General features: G+C 34.6%; 2 protein-coding genes across 3 annotated transcripts; both read left to right on the top strand.

Moving 5' to 3' along the window:
- The first annotated feature begins 47 nt into the window (after positions 1–47).
- On the top strand, positions 48–12,174 carry VHA-A1 (vacuolar proton ATPase A1). The gene is made up of 18 exons (XM_088214408.1): positions 48–463; positions 2,705–2,749; positions 3,023–3,145; positions 3,300–3,407; positions 3,949–4,062; positions 4,157–4,330; positions 4,513–4,650; positions 4,845–4,952; positions 5,121–5,228; positions 5,359–5,507; positions 6,009–6,162; positions 7,635–7,795; positions 9,304–9,510; positions 9,627–9,810; positions 9,911–9,994; positions 10,162–10,355; positions 10,473–10,532; positions 11,446–12,174. The coding sequence occupies exons 1-18, from the start codon at positions 320–322 to the stop codon at positions 11,648–11,650; spliced, it is 2,460 nt and encodes an 819-aa protein (XP_088070534.1). The 5' UTR covers positions 48–319; the 3' UTR covers positions 11,651–12,174.
- Positions 12,175–12,781: 607 nt separating this feature from the next.
- On the top strand, positions 12,782–16,723 carry LOC110808557 (Transducin/WD40 repeat-like superfamily protein). 2 transcript variants are annotated; one of them, XM_022034085.2, is made up of 6 exons: positions 12,782–12,925; positions 13,030–13,285; positions 14,532–14,783; positions 15,185–15,328; positions 15,411–16,100; positions 16,286–16,723. In XM_022034085.2, the coding sequence occupies exons 2-6, from the start codon at positions 13,178–13,180 to the stop codon at positions 16,532–16,534; spliced, it is 1,443 nt and encodes a 480-aa protein (XP_021889777.1). In that variant the 5' UTR covers positions 12,782–12,925; positions 13,030–13,177; the 3' UTR covers positions 16,535–16,723. The 2 variants fall into 2 exon arrangements, with proteins under 2 accessions (XP_021889777.1, XP_021889779.1); XM_022034087.2 differs by having other exon boundaries at positions 12,788–12,925; positions 13,129–13,285.
- Positions 16,724–16,817: the final 94 nt, after the last annotated feature.

Here is a 16,817-nt window from a genome sequence, read left to right as displayed (position 1 = left end):
TTGAGAAATTATAATTAAAAATATAAAAAAAACGAAAATGGAAAAACAGTATGTTTACGTTTGCAATTTTGCTGGTATAAAACAATTGAGAAAGATGCGAAATTCTCGATTCATGGCAGTTGCGATGTGAAAACTGGAAAAGTAACGCACGACCAGACGCACTCACTCACTCAACGTAGAAGAGAGAGATTGGAACTGACACCGGCAGATCTAGAAAACCATACAGATCCAAGACGAACAGCAGAAACGACGACGAGGACGCTCTGGTTGGTTTTCGGTTTGGTCCTCGTAAGTTTTTAGGTGGAAGAAAGTTGAAAGTATGGAGCGGTTCATAGATAACTTGCCGCCAATGGATCTGATGCGGTCCGAGAAGATGACTTTTGTTCAGCTCATCATTCCAGTCGAATCCGCTCACCGAGCCCTCTCCTACCTCGGAGAACTCGGTCTCCTTCAGTTTCGTGATGTAAGTTCGTGTCAACTTAGATCTGACTATGTTTTGCTGTGGTATTTTTAGATTTTGTTATTTTTTCCCGGGGAATGGAGGAAAATGGGATAACATACCGAGAGGCAAATACCAATTATATGTTTGATCAAGATAACACGCGGCGTTAGTTCCGATTGAAGGAAAGCTTTTAGTTTAACGGTTAGTAAAATGAGAAAGGATTTGAATTGTTTTCGGTACATTTATTTAGTTACTTTAGGGTGTTGAGCAGATTATATGTAGCTTGATGGAATAGTGAACTCATAAACAATTCGGTGCACTTTAGGTGTTTGAATTTTGGGAGGATTCTGGATCTCAGTTTCCAATCTATGCTTGAGTTATATTGGCATCCATAGATGCTGACTTTTTTTGTTTCTTTTTTTCTTGAGATATTTTGGACACCCGATCCAATTTTGTTCCTCAGAGGTGGGAATTCCTGACGAGGAAGGAGTATTTGGTTCCAACTTTTGTGCCAATTTCATTAAGAATTTATTTGAATCCCGAGGAAGATTGTTATGGAGATTTTATTTTACAGATTTAGTCATATAACCGCTCTTGAGGATAGATCAACTTTTTCATAATCATTATGATTGCATCTTCACTTAAGTCGAGTAAATTTGGGTTGGATTCATACTTATTAGTTAACCAAATACTAGTTAACTTCGGCCTTCAGCTTTATGCCTTGCCCTATTTGGCTACTTATACAAATTCCGGTAGCTGTATTGTGCCATTGATTCATAATTTAGTCACTAAGAATGTGCTTTGATGGCCTGTCAAGAAATTTTTGGTTTAAGGTTTGTGAGTTTGTTTCAGATGAGCAGTTACCTTTCTTCTAAATAGTTGCATTCTGATGTTCTATTGGGCCTTTAAATTGCTCGCTATGAGTAACATTTAATGATTTTCTTTGCATATATTGCGTCATTCATGTCATAAGGTACCTCAAAATAGCATATATTATCATAATTCTCTAGAAGACTCTACAACCCTTTCTGGGTATTGGGATGATTTATTTAGAATCCTACATCTTTTTCATAGAGGTTTCCTATTGTTGATGAAGGCCATGAAGCTGATCTTGTAAAATGCATAGATATGTTGGCTAGGGACCACCTGTAATTTGTTATAAGGGTCACTTGCTGCCCTGTTACTGAATTTTCTGTTCTCTTTTTCTCTCAGAAAAGATGATTATAGTTGTTGTAAGGATTTCTTAATCCTTGTAATTAATTCAGTTTATAAGTTCTATTATTGAATCTCTACCATTCAACTGCCAGTGTTCTGGTCCTTCTAGTGAAAACAAGTTAGCCATAACTTTGAGGATTTCTTTTGGATGAAAAGAAAATGTTCTAATTTGCTAAGGAATAGGGACACCATTCTCTGCCTGTGATCATCTCCAGAGCCTTGAAAGATTTTTATTCTTATGGTTCCCTAATATTGCCAGAAGGTTTTGTTTTGTTCTAAATTTTAGCTTGACAAGAAAAGGTGACTAACAAACCGTTCTATCAACCTTAATTCCAAAATGGGTTGGCAACATAAGTAGAACCTTTGTCACCTGCCCCTCTGTCTCTTTTCATTTTTCTATTTTCCCTTATTTTGGCATGTGGGTGTTGGTGCCATTAAAAAATATTTCTGACTGGTAATTATTCCAAAAAAGACTATCAATTCTGCAACAAACCCACTCATGTCCGGTAATGCAAGGGAAGCCATCGATAAGATACTGAACATTGTGAATATTCCGCCCATTTCGTCGAGATAAACAAGACGTTAAGCATGTCTCAGTGTCTAGTGGGGAAACCTTCTCCTCCGCTCCCAAGGATGCATTCAATTAGGAAATTTTTTGTTTACTAGGATCCATTAGTAATATATATTGGCAGCCTCCTGTATTCTGTATGGAATTGGTTACATCAAGAATGTGTAGCACATAGAATTGGTTTTGTTTGGAGGATTAATTAGACTACTCACATTTTATTGGGTGGTAGTGATGAGCTTGCTCAAAGAGCGACAGTTATGATGCAAACTGAACATTTTGTAACACCATGGTGTGTAGCCATGTTGGTAGCTCTTGCCCTTCATTTTTTTAAGTTTGGATGTACTGTCTTGATACCAAAGGCAAAGATTTTCCCTCCCCCTTGGCTCTTCTCATTCTGCAATTATACTCTATTGTAATTAAATGGTTGTAAGATTTCTGAAATTATGGATGATATATGTTATCTTTTTCTTTCTTGGCAGTTAAATGCTGATAAAAGCCCTTTCCAGCGAACATTTGCTAACCAGGTAACAAGTCAGCCTTATTAGTTAGTCATATTACATTAAAACTTTGAAATAAATTTTAGTTTTATGGCATCGGTAGGTCCTTGTATATGCTTATCCTTGCTGTTATCAGATAACAAATTGGTCTTTCTTGTGACTTAAGTCTAATTTTGTTATGATCACATAATTTCAAAATTTTATTTCTATTTTTACTTTGTCATGGTTAAGACCGATGTTACATTAAGTTTTCATTAAAATTTTCAATGGTTGTTTAAATGTTTTGTGGGGGTTTTGAAGGTAAAAAGATGTGGAGAGATGTCAAGGAAGATGCAATTTTTCAAAGAGCAAATTGCTAAAGCTGGTCTACTCTCTTTTGCACATCCTACTCTGGAACCAGATATTGAGTTGGAGGAATTGGAGGTCTGCTTTCCTACGGTTTAATAAATGCTGTTCTTTCTATGGTGCCTGCAATAACATGTCCATATATTGTTCATTGTGTAAAAGACGATATAAAAACCCCTCTATTTTGGAAACTTATAAATGTGCTGTATATGGTGTATTTCTCCTTTTGTAGGTACAACTTGCTGAACATGAACACGAGCTAATTGAAATGAACTCTAACAGTGACAAACTTCGACAAACGTATAATGAGCTCCTGGAGTTCAAGATAGTATTGCAAAAGGTAAATCTCTGTGCCCTTTCCTTTCAGTTGGGCTGCTCTGAATTCTATTAATGCACCACTGAGTTTTCCCTATGATTTACTTCCATGTTATCAACTCTTAGCCTATTCTTCTAAATAATTTTTTTTTTACTTTTACAATTTTACTGAGAGGCCTTAGTACTGCATATGCTCTCTATTGTGGTTGTAGCCTGTCAATTGATTCTATATTTCTCTTGTTAATAACAAATTGTCCAGCCATACAAGAAGATATATTTATACTTGGCATGTTTTCTTGTTGTATCCCTGTGTATGTTGTATTTCCCTCAAAAAATTTATTGTCAAGATGTTCTTCCTAATCTTGAATAGCTTTTAGAATGGTTTCTCAAGACAATGCTTGAGGCTCTGTTTCTCCTTTACTGATTATCGTTTTCATGGCTAAATCCTATTCCATGGTATGGATTTGATATTTAATTTCAAAGTTTTTCTACATGGATTTGATATTTAGTTCAACTATATTTTTCTAAGCTTTCTCTTACATGTGTACTTTCGGGGGCAATTTCAGGCTGGTGGGTTTCTTTTATCAAGTGACAATCGCTCAGTTGGAGAAGAGACAGAACTAAATGAGAATGTGTACTCAAACAATGACTATATTGAGACAGGTTCTTTACTTGATCAGGTGATTGTTTATCATGTTTTGTGAACTATTAGTTATTTCCTTGTGCAAAACCCATAACGACAATTTCATTTATTATAGATGATCCACTTTACAGGAAATGAGGCATGGACCTTCAGATCAATCAGGAGTAAGATTTATTAGTGGAATTATTTGCAAATCCAAAGCTCTTAGATTTGAGAGGATGCTGTTCCGTGCTACAAGGGGAAATATGCTTTTCAACCAGGCACCTGCAGATGAAGAAATCGTGGATCCTGTATCAGCAGAAATGGTTTTCTTTCTTTCTCATCATGATTGATACTTTTATGAAGTTCTATGTTCATTAATTTTTTTATGAAGATGCTATCCCATCCTTCTGCATTATACCCGCTAAGTTTATTATATTTCTTTGAGAAACACCTATTTGATTTGGATCCTCTGGAATGAGTATAATGACTAAATTTATACTTGCAGGTAGAGAAAACTGTTTTTGTAGTTTTTTTCTCTGGGGAGCAGGCAAGAACGAAGATACTGAAAATTTGTGAAGCATTTGGAGCAAATTGCTATCCAGTACCAGAAGACGTAACCAAGCAGAGGCAGATAAGCAGAGAAGTATGCTTATGAGAATTCAAAATTTTTTTTAATGCATTGGTTGCGGTTTTTTTTTTCTTTGGGAGTATGACTTAAGATATTGTTAGTGAATGTAACTCCATTTTTCTACTATATTTACATTTTACTGCGGTCATTTAATGTCGTACTTAAATTGAATGTTCTGTAACTTTCCAGCTGATGGTTTTTGCTTGTAGGTTGCATCTCGACTTTCTGAATTAGAAGCCACTTTGGATGCTGGAATTCGCCACCGAGATAAAGCTCTTACTACCATTGGGTACCGCCTAACAAAATGGATGAACATGGTGATCTAGCAACTTGTTTATTGTTATGTTTTATGTGTTGATTATTTATTTTTGTAGTTGTCTTTCTATTGGTGCATTTGCTTGGGCACAAATTATGGCTTATTGAACTTAATTGAATTGTCGTGCAAGTAAAATGGACAGTATATCAGTGCATCGTGTTGACTGCAGGTGCGGAGGGAGAAGGCTGTCTATGATACATTGAATATGCTGAATTTTGATGTTACTAAAAAGTGTCTTGTTGGAGAAGGATGGTGTCCAATATTTGCAAAAACTCAGGTGAGCAATAATGCCTTTTGTTTATACTCTGATATAGATGTTTTTCACTTATTACTACTTTCTTATTTTTATCCTTAAGCAGTTAGAAATTAATTCTCTCAAAAAGCAAAGTGTAACAATTTTTTAACAGATACAGGAGGCTCTGCAACGTGCAACTTTTGATAGCAATTCACAAGTGGGCATAATATTTCATGTGATGGATGCACTGGAATCACCTCCTACATATTTCAAGACAAATCGATTCACAAACGCATTTCAAGAAATTGTTGATGCATATGGGTCTGTCCTATTTCTCTATTAATTTGCTCCTGAATTTTGATTGGGATGTTTCTTCTTGTTACTTCAAAGTTAATTCATAATATGATGTCAGCTCAAATGATAATTCTTACAAGCTCTTCAGCTTTGTGGACTAAAACTTTTTCTAATATATTTTTCTTTTGTGGCTCATTTTATGGTTCAATCATTTATGTAATGGACATGGCAAATCATTTCACTCACAATGTCATATATGCAAAAATATGTCAATACATGTGCCTTTTTTTTTTCCTTTGGGTTGGGGGGGAATGCCTGTTCCTTAGCCTAGTTGAACTTATTGTTAGATATCAGGCAGCAATGTGTTCCGTTATTAAAATGTATTAGACACAGATTCTTGATATATATATATATATTTTGTTTATTATATTGATTTACTTTCCTGTATGCTCAGTTTTATCTGATGAGCTATGCCATTTTGTTTTGCAACTATAATTCTGATTGGAGTCTAACACATTTTCTCGGCAGTGTTGCTAGATATCAAGAGGCAAACCCTGCAGTTTACACTATTGTCACATTTCCTTTTCTTTTCGCGGTGATGTTCGGTGATTGGGGCCATGGAATATGCTTGTTGTTAGGAGCATTAATCCTTATAGCTCGTGAAAGTAAGCTTAGTACACAGGTAAAGAGTTTGCCACAAGATGTTCCTAATCAATAGAAATGCAGCTGGCTACTTATATTAGGTTTTTTCTTCTTCCATTTTCACAAGAAACTGAAGTTGTTATGTACTTGCCGTAGCATGACTATAAGAACTATCAACTTCTCACATAATTTTAAGCAAATAGTGGTAATTTTTCTTGGTGGAATTGGATTTTCTTTCTTGAAAGAAAAATGAATAAAAGGGAGCTCCTGAAGATCAATGATATCTCCTTAACCATCAGAGAAAAATGTGTTAGGAGGAGCATAAACAGACAACCTAAGAAAATGGGCACTTCCTTGCAGATGCTCCGAAGAAGTTATAGGCACTCAAGGGCCTTCAGTTATAACCCAACTTTAGTATCTGGGAAACTTTTAGAAAAAAACCCCTGAATAAATTCTGGTTCTTCTTGACCATATTCAAAATGTGAGCTTCTTGTGTTATACGCTTCATTACCTTTGGGTTATTACCTTTCCACGACTGTCCTGCTTTATAATTAGTTCTGCTTAATTCTGCTTGTGCAACTTTCTTGTCTCATGATTTTTTGGTTTGCCTGTCTGCTGTGGTCATAATAACTGCACTGAAGATGAAATTATTATATTATGAAACTTAGGGATGAGTAAATGCAAGGCTCTCTGCAGACTGTACCCTACCTCCTCTGCTTTTGTTGGTAGGATTACTTTTATGTTGGATTTGTCTTTCTCCATTCCATGTACAAATTGGATGGCTATTCTTGCTTGAGTTTATGTTGTTTTGCTTAGCCTCTTTCTCCTTTTGGTTTCTTTTGTCTTGTTTTGATGGGCAGCTAGTCCTCCTTGTTGAGTTCTTTTTCTCTCTATCTGGTAATACTTCTTTTTCCATTGAAACAAAAAAGAACTTTGAGGTTCATGATCAATTATAAGAATATCTCTTTGGCTGTTTCGGCTCTCTATTGATTTTTGCTTTCTTTTTCTTATTTTAGGAGGATCTTTTATCCTCTGTTGTTTTATCTGAAAAAATGAGGAAGTTTCTGGAAAAAGTTTAGCAGAGGAATAACAAACTAAACTGTGAAATATTCTAAGCATTATTTTCAAAGACGGAAAGTGAGCCTTTATATGAGAAATGTCATTACAGGAACAATAAATTATTTCTTATATAGGTACATAGAAATGGTATCGCATTTCACTCAATAACTTCATAAGGATTTCTATATGAATTTTATTTGTAAACTTATTTTTCTGTAAAACTATTAATGAAAATGTGATACCATTTACCCATTGTACAAGATATTGGTAAATTCTATGCTAGAAGAGTGGTTCAACTGGGTTAGCCGACCTTTAAAGATGGATGAGAATTTGATGAGTTTTTAGATGTTTGGAAAGAGATCAACTTTGTTCTTTAAAATTTGCTGCTTTTTTATATTATTGTTATGACTTTTCTTGTCATTGGTTTGGATGTGCATGTTTGATCCCGGTCAGAAACTAGGAAGCTTTATGGAGATGTTATTTGGGGGGCGATATTTACTCCTCCTGATGGCACTTTTCTCAATTTACTGTGGGCTTATCTACAATGAATTCTTCTCTATTCCTTTTCACATTTTTGGTGGATCTGCTTACAAGTGCCGAGATATTAGTTGCAGGTATGTGTCAATTTACCTTGGTGTTGATGCTTTTTGCATATTCCTGAAATATCATGTATCTCAATGTTTGGAAAATCCTAGTTCGATGTACCTTTTGATAGCATTATAATAGATTTGTTTGTTGAATAAGAGGAAGCTGATTATTTCATATTCTTTGCTTGATGTGCAATTTCTGTAAATTAGAGGGTGTTTGACTCACCTCATTTTTAAGAGCTTATAAATTATAAAGCTCATAATCTCTTTAACAGTATATAAATTGATACAAATTTTATTTTTTCCAAATAAATTGTTGGAGACTGTTGTAGCACAAACAATAAATTGTATTAATTTATTTACCTATCAGTAAAATATGACTTATAAGATTAATTTTGTCTAAATAACAAAGAGGCTCTTGAAAAGAAGACGAGGATGTACTCTATATGGATATATCTTTAAAAATGTTAGGATTATTTTGTCCTTTTAGTTGGCCAATACCCCAATAATTTTCTAGAAGTCCTGTTGAAAGATCTTATAAGCTAACTTATAAGCTCTTATTTATTTATCAAATGCATAGAAAATTTAAAGCTACTTCGCAAAGTTTATAAGCTGTTTTTGGCTAAAAAGTAAGTTTAGTCAAACCTCTTAGTTGTATTGAATTGCTTGATGTCTATTTCCTTTCTCTTTTTCTTTTTTCTCCAGAACTAACAGAACTTTTTATTACTCACAGTAAATTAATTATGTTAGTTTATGCCATTGTGATCTCTACTTTAATGCGATTGTACTTTCAGACAATGGTGACTTCTCAATTGATTTGATGTTTTGCTAAAGTAATTTTTCTATCATCTCAAGTTGGTTTGCCAGGTTTGCCACTCTTTAGATAGTTATTCTCCACAGAAGGGAAATTAAAGCACTGACTTAAGGTTTTTAATTTTCTAAAATCATGTATATTTATACACCAAAAATGTATAGCTGTTGAAAGTGAAAAGGGGTTTGAAGAATGATAGTGAAAAATATGGTATGATCTTTGAAAAGAACTTTTTGTTTTTTGTCTCTTAAACCAACATCATATTTTTACAATTATTTTACCAAACATTGATTTCGTTTTCAGTGACTACACAAGCTTTTGTGTATAACATATATGAACTTAGAAAATAAAAACTCAAAACAATTTTTTCAACAAAATGCAGCCTATGTTCTAAGCTAGAATCTACTACCTTGTTGCTATGTGGTCCGTTGTGGAGCTTAATTACATGTCAAGATGAGGAATTGGATGCCCTAGATTAAGTACTAGCTTTAATAATACTTCCTGTTGATTCAATTAATAAGTCATCCTACTACACTAGCTGGATCTGATTGAACTTTCATCTTCAACACTTGTTACATATCTCTTGAACTATTTTATATTACTCTTCCTTTTCTTTCTTTTGTTTTCAAAGTTGATAGTGAGTGCAACATTGGATTTTGCTATTCCTTCAAAGATTCAGTTGTGTTTCTTTCTGATTATCTTCTATTTTTTCTTCTTTGATCAGTGATGCACATTTGGCTGGTCTAGTCAAATACCGAGATCCATACCCATTTGGTGTGGATCCTAGTTGGCGTGGGAGTCGTTCTGAATTGCCTTTCTTGAACTCTCTTAAGATGAAGATGTCTATATTGTTGGGTGTGGCCCAGATGAATTTAGGAATTGTGTTAAGTTATTTCAATGCACACTTTTTTGGTAGCTCACTGGATATAAGGTATTTCTTATCTCCTTTCTACTGAACATTCACTTTGTGACCCTAGGGGTAGTCATGTTACATTAAGAGTTGATTTTACTAGATAAAACTGGAACTCACTTCATGGATATTTCTAGGTATCAGTTTGTGCCACAGATGATCTTCCTTAACAGTCTTTTCGGGTATCTTTCGCTTCTCATTATCATTAAGTGGTGCACTGGTTCTCAGGCAGACCTTTACCATGTGATGATTTACATGTTTTTGAGCCCTACCGAGAATCTTGGTGAGAATCAGTTGTTTTGGGGTCAGCGGCCACTTCAGGCATGATTTTCTCTTTATTCTATATGTTGCTGCTAACACATAAACCCCATTGTTTTGTTTTTAGTCTTCATTGTGGTCAGTCAATGTTTGGCTTTTGCAGATCATTTTGTTGCTTTTGGCTCTAATTGCAGTTCCATGGATGCTATTTCCAAAGCCTTTTATCTTGAAAAAGCTTCATTTAGAGGTATGTGTTACTTCAGCTGCATTTGGCTTCCTGATTAAGATTTTTGGGCACCTATAATGAAATTTAAGTTTACTCTAAAAGTTTCTTTTATATTTTTTCCGTTGATTAAAAACAGAAGTTAACAATTCTGAGGCTTGACTAATTTTTTGTTGGTGGTATGTTTCTAGAGATTTCAAGGTCGTAGTTATGGGATACTTGGCACTTCCGAGATAGATCTTGATGCAGAACCAGACTCAGCACGGCAACGTCACGAGGAGTTCAACTTTACTGAGGTTTTTGTGCATCAAATGATACACTCCATAGAATTTATTCTAGGGGCTGTCTCAAACACAGCATCATACCTTCGGCTTTGGGCTTTGAGGTAGAGAACTGATATTTCTTCACCCTACATACATATGTACAATTTAGTGTCAATTTGTGAGTGATTTCTCTTTTGTACTTATATCTTTTTGGTGGATAATTGTCATTGCAATTACAGCTTGGCACACTCTGAACTGTCAACCGTTTTCTATGAGAAAATTCTTCTTCTTGCCTGGGGGTGAGTAACATTATATTCACTACATCATAATATTACTTTTGTGTCTTTTGTATCTTGGTTATTCTTTGTTATAAACTGCAGCACTCTTCTCCTGCGTTTCATTTTTCTTAACTCTTGTCATCAATTATCTTTCTAAGGAGCGTGGTCATTAGCCTGAAAATGTTTCTTATCCTTGTCGCATATTGCTTCGCTACCTAACTGTCATCTAAGCCAATGCCTGAGTTATATATCTCAGATGCAAAAGGTGTGAGCTAAGAGCTCTGTAGGAGAATAAATCTCGCTCAGTTCTCAATTTCATAATCCACTCTCTTAAAGAGGGTGCAGAAACTTTACCATTCAGCATCTTTCAATTATCTCATGCATTACCGCATGTCAGCATAATCATTCGGGGAAATGTAACTGTGGGTTCATCCTTACTAAGGAGTTCCCTGTCTTATAATACTCAGGCTTGGTGCATGCATATGATGAATCTGTATCTCTAACTCTTAGCTTTCACATCTATTCACATGATCAATGCATACACCCTCTAGCCATTCATTTCTTTTGGGCACACGTAATTTTTTAGGCAAATTATATAACCTGAGATGAGGCTTGAACCTTGAAACTCTAGGAGCAAAATAAGAGACCTAAATTCAGAAATTTTATGAAATTTATTTGCAAATTCATGCATTGAACTCATTTAATAGTGAGGACAAAAATAGATCACCTAAGGAATCTTATATGGAATTGAAATGATAAATTCTAAATTCTGTGGAGGTTACCTTGTATTAAGAGGGTTTTCATCATCCTCTAATTGCACATATGCAAATTTGACAGAATTTTTGGATTTCTTCTAAATATAGCTCCCCCATCCCCAATGCTTTAACTCGTGTCTCTGCTAATGATAGTGATACAAATGGTAATATCATTACAGGTACGACAACATCTTCATCCGATTAATAGGGTTAACAGTTTTTGCTTTTGCAACTGCTTTTGTACTGCTCATAATGGAGACTCTAAGTGCTTTCCTGCATGCCTTGCGTCTTCATTGGATGGAATTTCAGAATAAGTTCTACCATGGCGATGGCTACAAGTTTAGACCTTTCTCTTTCACCTTGATTGTAGAGGAAGAGGACTAATTCTCAATACATTCTGATCTTTTTCGTCTTCACACACAAGAAACAAAATGATTATATTGAAGGGCTTGGAATTTTTCCAGGCTACCTAGAATGGATTCCAATGGAAACTCAAGAGACTGGCTGACCGACACTCAACAAATTTTCCCCTAACATAATTCTTGCTGCATATCTAAGATTGTGGAAAAATCCTTGAGCAGATTCTTCCAGGCACAGTAAGTTTACATTGGAACTGAAACTTTTTTGTTCTTGAGGTTGGAAAAAGGGGGTAGTTAGGGCTAGAGGTGAAAAGCTTTGTCGTAAAGAGAGGCTGGAGAGACTCATCCATACCAAATACCACATAGCTTTCCTTGGATTTCAACTGGGTTCTTTCTTGGGTTTGCAGGCTTATAAATTTCACATTTTCTTTTTTAAACTTTGAATAGTATATCCAAGTGTAGTTATGATTCATAAACTCACAGTCCCATTTTTGTAAGAATTTATAATAAATCAAAATAGCGATAATATCCATTCCAAAAGTAGAATAAGTTCACATTCATTATTTTATATATATATATATATTATATTTTGTAGCCTGTAAGCTCTGTATTTTGTTCTTATCCTCGATGATCATCAATGTTTGGCTGTTGTCATAATTACGTCATTTATTCATCTCCCGTTTTTAACTTTGAGATTTTCATTTCCAACAAATTCATCTTATGACGTTAGGGGGACTGAAGGACTGTTATCATTTGAAGTTTTAAAACTCGGATCTATTGAGAAATTTATTTTCTTTTCAGAAATTATGTTTATTTATAAATAAAAATAATACTGAAAAATAAGAATAAAATATATAATAGGTAAATATAATTATTCAAAAATTTAAAATTTTAAAATGAAATTAATATAATAATTATATAGAGATAAAATTTTAAATATTATTTATTTAAATTTAAAATATAAAGATAAAATGTAATATGATAATATATAATAATTATTTATTTAATTTTTAAATATAAAAATAACATTTAATTTTTAATCGAGTAAAAATTATGTATCTTAATTAATTTTGAAAATTAAAACTGTAACACGTGATTGAAAAATAGTTATTATATGTACTTTATATAATTCGGTACAGCTTTCAAAAATAATAAATAAATAAATAAATAAATAAATAATCAGTATCAATCAGATCACAAATATTCTCTCTAACCTCATACGTAGGTTTGCTGATAAAACTGCTGCAAGACGGCAAACTCAAGTGGTAGCACGCGTCCATCCGAACGAGTACCGGAGGCGGTGTGTTTACTGTTTCTCTACATATTTGTCTATTCTATATATATATATATACTCACGCTCTCTCTCAATATACAAGAAAAAATAATATACCTTAAAACACGCAGGCCAACAATCAAATCAAGTAATGGTATCAAGAGTCATACTACGAAAAACTTGTCAATCATCTGTTCTTTTCTTTCGCTACGGTCTCTGTAAACCTGCAGGCTGCAGTATTCACATTAATAAACCGGCTAAGAAGCGAAATTCGGCTACATGGAGAAGCGAAGGAAGGAAATCGGAGATGGGTTTACCGAGATTTGCAAGCGGGAGATGGGTCTTTCTCAGCCCCGAACTTTTGCTCGCCGATTCTCCTCTCTAGAGGTTTTCAAATTTTCTTTTCTTATGGCTAGATTTGGGCTTGGGTTTTCTTATTTGAGTTTCCTGCTTGACGTTGTGAAATATATTTGTGGTATTTATTAGTTTTGAGTTTTAGTTTATCTTTTTAATTGAAAAGCTTGGTCAAGCAGCAACTGGATTTCCTCTTGGAAAAAGAGCTGTTGAGTTTGAGTTCATAATTTTTCGTAGTAGATACTTTTTCTTCTTGTTTGCGATTTATTGCGGCAGGTTTCTCTTTGCTAGCCGATTAACGTTGATGGGTTACATTTGGAGTTGATTATGGGCGATGGATACGGAAATTGCTGTGAGAACTTATGGATTTTGAAGAGCCTTGTTCAAGCTCCACATATTATTGTCTCAATCTGAGTTAACTCGCTGAGTTTTGTATGATGATTTCGTTTAGAGAGAATATTGATGCTTATTTGGATTGGCTTATTGTTTTGTTACTTCAAATGTAAAGAATATTTAACTCGAACTGTAAGCTTATAGTCCTTTATATAAGAAAAAAATGTCTGATACTTTTTTAAGTGAAAAGTCAGTAAGGTGATTAAAAAAGTATATTCAGTTGTTTTGATTAAAAATTGGATTACTCTTTGAAGTGCTAAAAAGTTCTAGCTTATTTTTAGAACCTCTCATTAGAACAAATTTACAACCTTTTCAACTTCATGTTGGATGCTTGGATTAATAGGAATTTTAAGAAAAAATAGTGTAGCCTACTTGAAATGCATTTGGATAAATCGGGTGTTACGGGAGCAGAAAATACTTGTGTTATATTATTAGGTCTGCTTGATGTCCAGACCTTCCTTGCATGATGATAAGAACATGTTCTTTCTTGCGCTATATATGTCAGCCATTGATAAAAAGTGCAGGGATGTATACTGTTGCTAATAAACATTAGGAGGTATTCTATTGCATGATGAACTTTTTTCATTCCTTGAAGAACACATGTGTAAATCAATCTAACCATGTCATAGCTGCTGGACTAGAGGCAACAAGGAGTTACAACAGCGTGTTGATATAGTGGTTTGGTTTACCACATTTGCCATGAATCATAAGTAATAGATGTAGCATGTAACTGATATTTAGTCTCTATCAAATTCATTTCTCTTCTGAATTCTTGAAGGGTCATGTAAGGGCTTTTAGTGTGTTCTAACTTTTAATCTCCGCCCTTTTGCATATTTAGTTTTTTATTCATGCTTATTTGCCAAAACATATATGTTTTTTGGTGCAGGTATTAGCGGCACAAATCAATATTTATAGGAAGTTAAATGGCCATGAGGGCTGTGTAAATGCGGTGGAGTTCAATCCTGCTGGTGATCTTCTGGTTTCTGGTTCTGACGATAGACAAGTTAAACTTTGGGATTGGGAAGCTAAAAGTATATTATTATCATATTCTTCTGGCCACTTTGACAATTTATTTCAAACCCGGTTCATGCCATTCTCTGATGATCGTAGAATAATTACTTCCTCTGCCGATGGACAGGTATGTTTCCGTATATGTTAAATTTTTTTGAATTTGTTTCTTTGTGGATTCTTCCCTTTCGTCGGGTGAAATCCTCTCATGAATATTCTTTTTTATGCTGAAATTCCACACTTAACCCTTAGGCTGTAAACTACCTAAAAAATGTTTCCTTAAAACTCCATCCTCCTCATTTTCTTTCTTCCAAGCAAGTTAATTTGGTGTACTACATATTCCTTACAGTACTTCTACAGAGAATTATGTATTGGTTAGTTTTCTCTGCCATTTGATTTTTAGGAGCTCCATTTGGGTAAATCCGTTTTTTAACTCCACTGTCAGCAGTCTCCAAATATGTCATTGCAATTTTTTTTTTTTCTTTCATTAAAATCGGATATCTTTATCATTAGAAACTGCTCCACATGCAGGTGAGGCTTGGTGAGATCTTAGAAAGTGGGAGAGTTGAGACAAGAAGATTGGGAAAGCACCAAGGTGCTGTATACAAGCTTGCTGTAGAGCCTGGAAGTCCCCACATAGTTTACAGCTGTGGTGAAGATGGTTTTGTTCAGCATGTTTGTTAAACTCAAAATCATTTTCCTCATGTTTCTTTCTTTATTGTTTGTTTCTAGAGTGATTTTCTCTTTTTATTTGCAGTTTGATCTACGAACTAGTTCAGCTACGAGACTTCTGTATTGCTCCTCATTAGCAGGAAACAGTAAGCAGCCAACAAAGAGCATAAGATTGAATACCATAGTAATTGACCCAAGAAATCCAAATCAATTCGCTGTTGGAGGTTCTGATGAGTATGCACGAGTTTACGACATCAGAAGATGCCAATGGGATGCATGTAGTAGTTCTGATGAGCCCATGACCACATTTTGTCCCAGGCACCTGATTGAGACTAACAATGTTCACGTCACCGGAATGGCTTACTCTAACACAAGTGAACTACTTGTCTCTTATAATGATGAACTCATCTATTTGTTTGAAAAGAACATGGGTTTGGGTCCTTCGCCATTGTCAATCAATGCTGAAGTATTGCAGAGAACTGAACAGCCTCGCGTTTATGTGGGTCACAGAAATTCACAGACGGTTAAAGGAGTGAGTTTCTTTGGCCCTGGTGATGAATATGTCTTGAGCGGGTCTGATTGTGGCCATATATTTATTTGGAAGAAGAAGGGAGGTAATCTTGTTCGGTTAATGGTAGGTGATCGGCATATAGTGAATCAGCTGGAGCCGCATCCACATATACCCGTTTTCGCCACTTGTGGAATTGAAAAGAATGTAAAGGTCTGGGCTCCTATGCCAACGGACTTTCCTCCACTGCCTTACAATATAAACAAGGTAATTTCTCTATAAAATTATACTTCGTTGGTTTGCCATCTTCTGTTTGGTCCTAACAAACAAACAGGAGTCTCACTGAAATTTTCTGTGTTTATATATATTGTTTTCTTACGACGTATACTCTATGGAACTGAACTGAAACCCGAATGAAAATCAGTTTTTTTTTTTTCCTCTTCCGGGAATAGATCATGGAGGCTAATAGGCAAGGGAGAGAAGACCATTCACAGGTAACACTAACACCTGATGTTGTCATGCACGTCCTCCGGTTGCAGAGGCGACAAAGATTAGCATTCATCGAAAGGAGTTACAGTGTCGGAACAGACGAAGGAGACGACGAAGATGAAGATTACGTTCTCGGTTTAGGTTTATCTGATGGTTATGTATCCTCTGAAGAGGGTTCAACAGCAGATTACAGTGAATGCATCATCAGCTAGAGTGAAACTTTGTTGAATTGATGCACAGGGTAACTAACATGTATATAGTTTTACTTCTCGCTTAAATATCTACTAGTAAACAACTGGATCATTATCCGTCGCTTTTATTCTTGTACAGAATCTTTAATTTTTATATGTCTGAATTTTAGCTTAATATATTATATATATATTCACATATTATCAATTAAATTTTGAAGAGTTAATAGTTTATATTTAAAAAGTTGTATATGTGAAAAGTATAAAAAAAATAAAACTTAAATAGTATAAAAATTAATTTTATAAA

The sequence above is a fragment of the Carica papaya genome, chromosome 2, assembly GCF_054855325.1.
Source record: "Carica papaya isolate Zhongbai chromosome 2, ASM5485532v1, whole genome shotgun sequence".
NCBI classification, from domain to species: domain Eukaryota; kingdom Viridiplantae; phylum Streptophyta; class Magnoliopsida; order Brassicales; family Caricaceae; genus Carica; species Carica papaya.
Note: the sequence above shows the minus strand (reverse complement) of the source record. Positions and strands in the feature narration are given on the sequence as shown.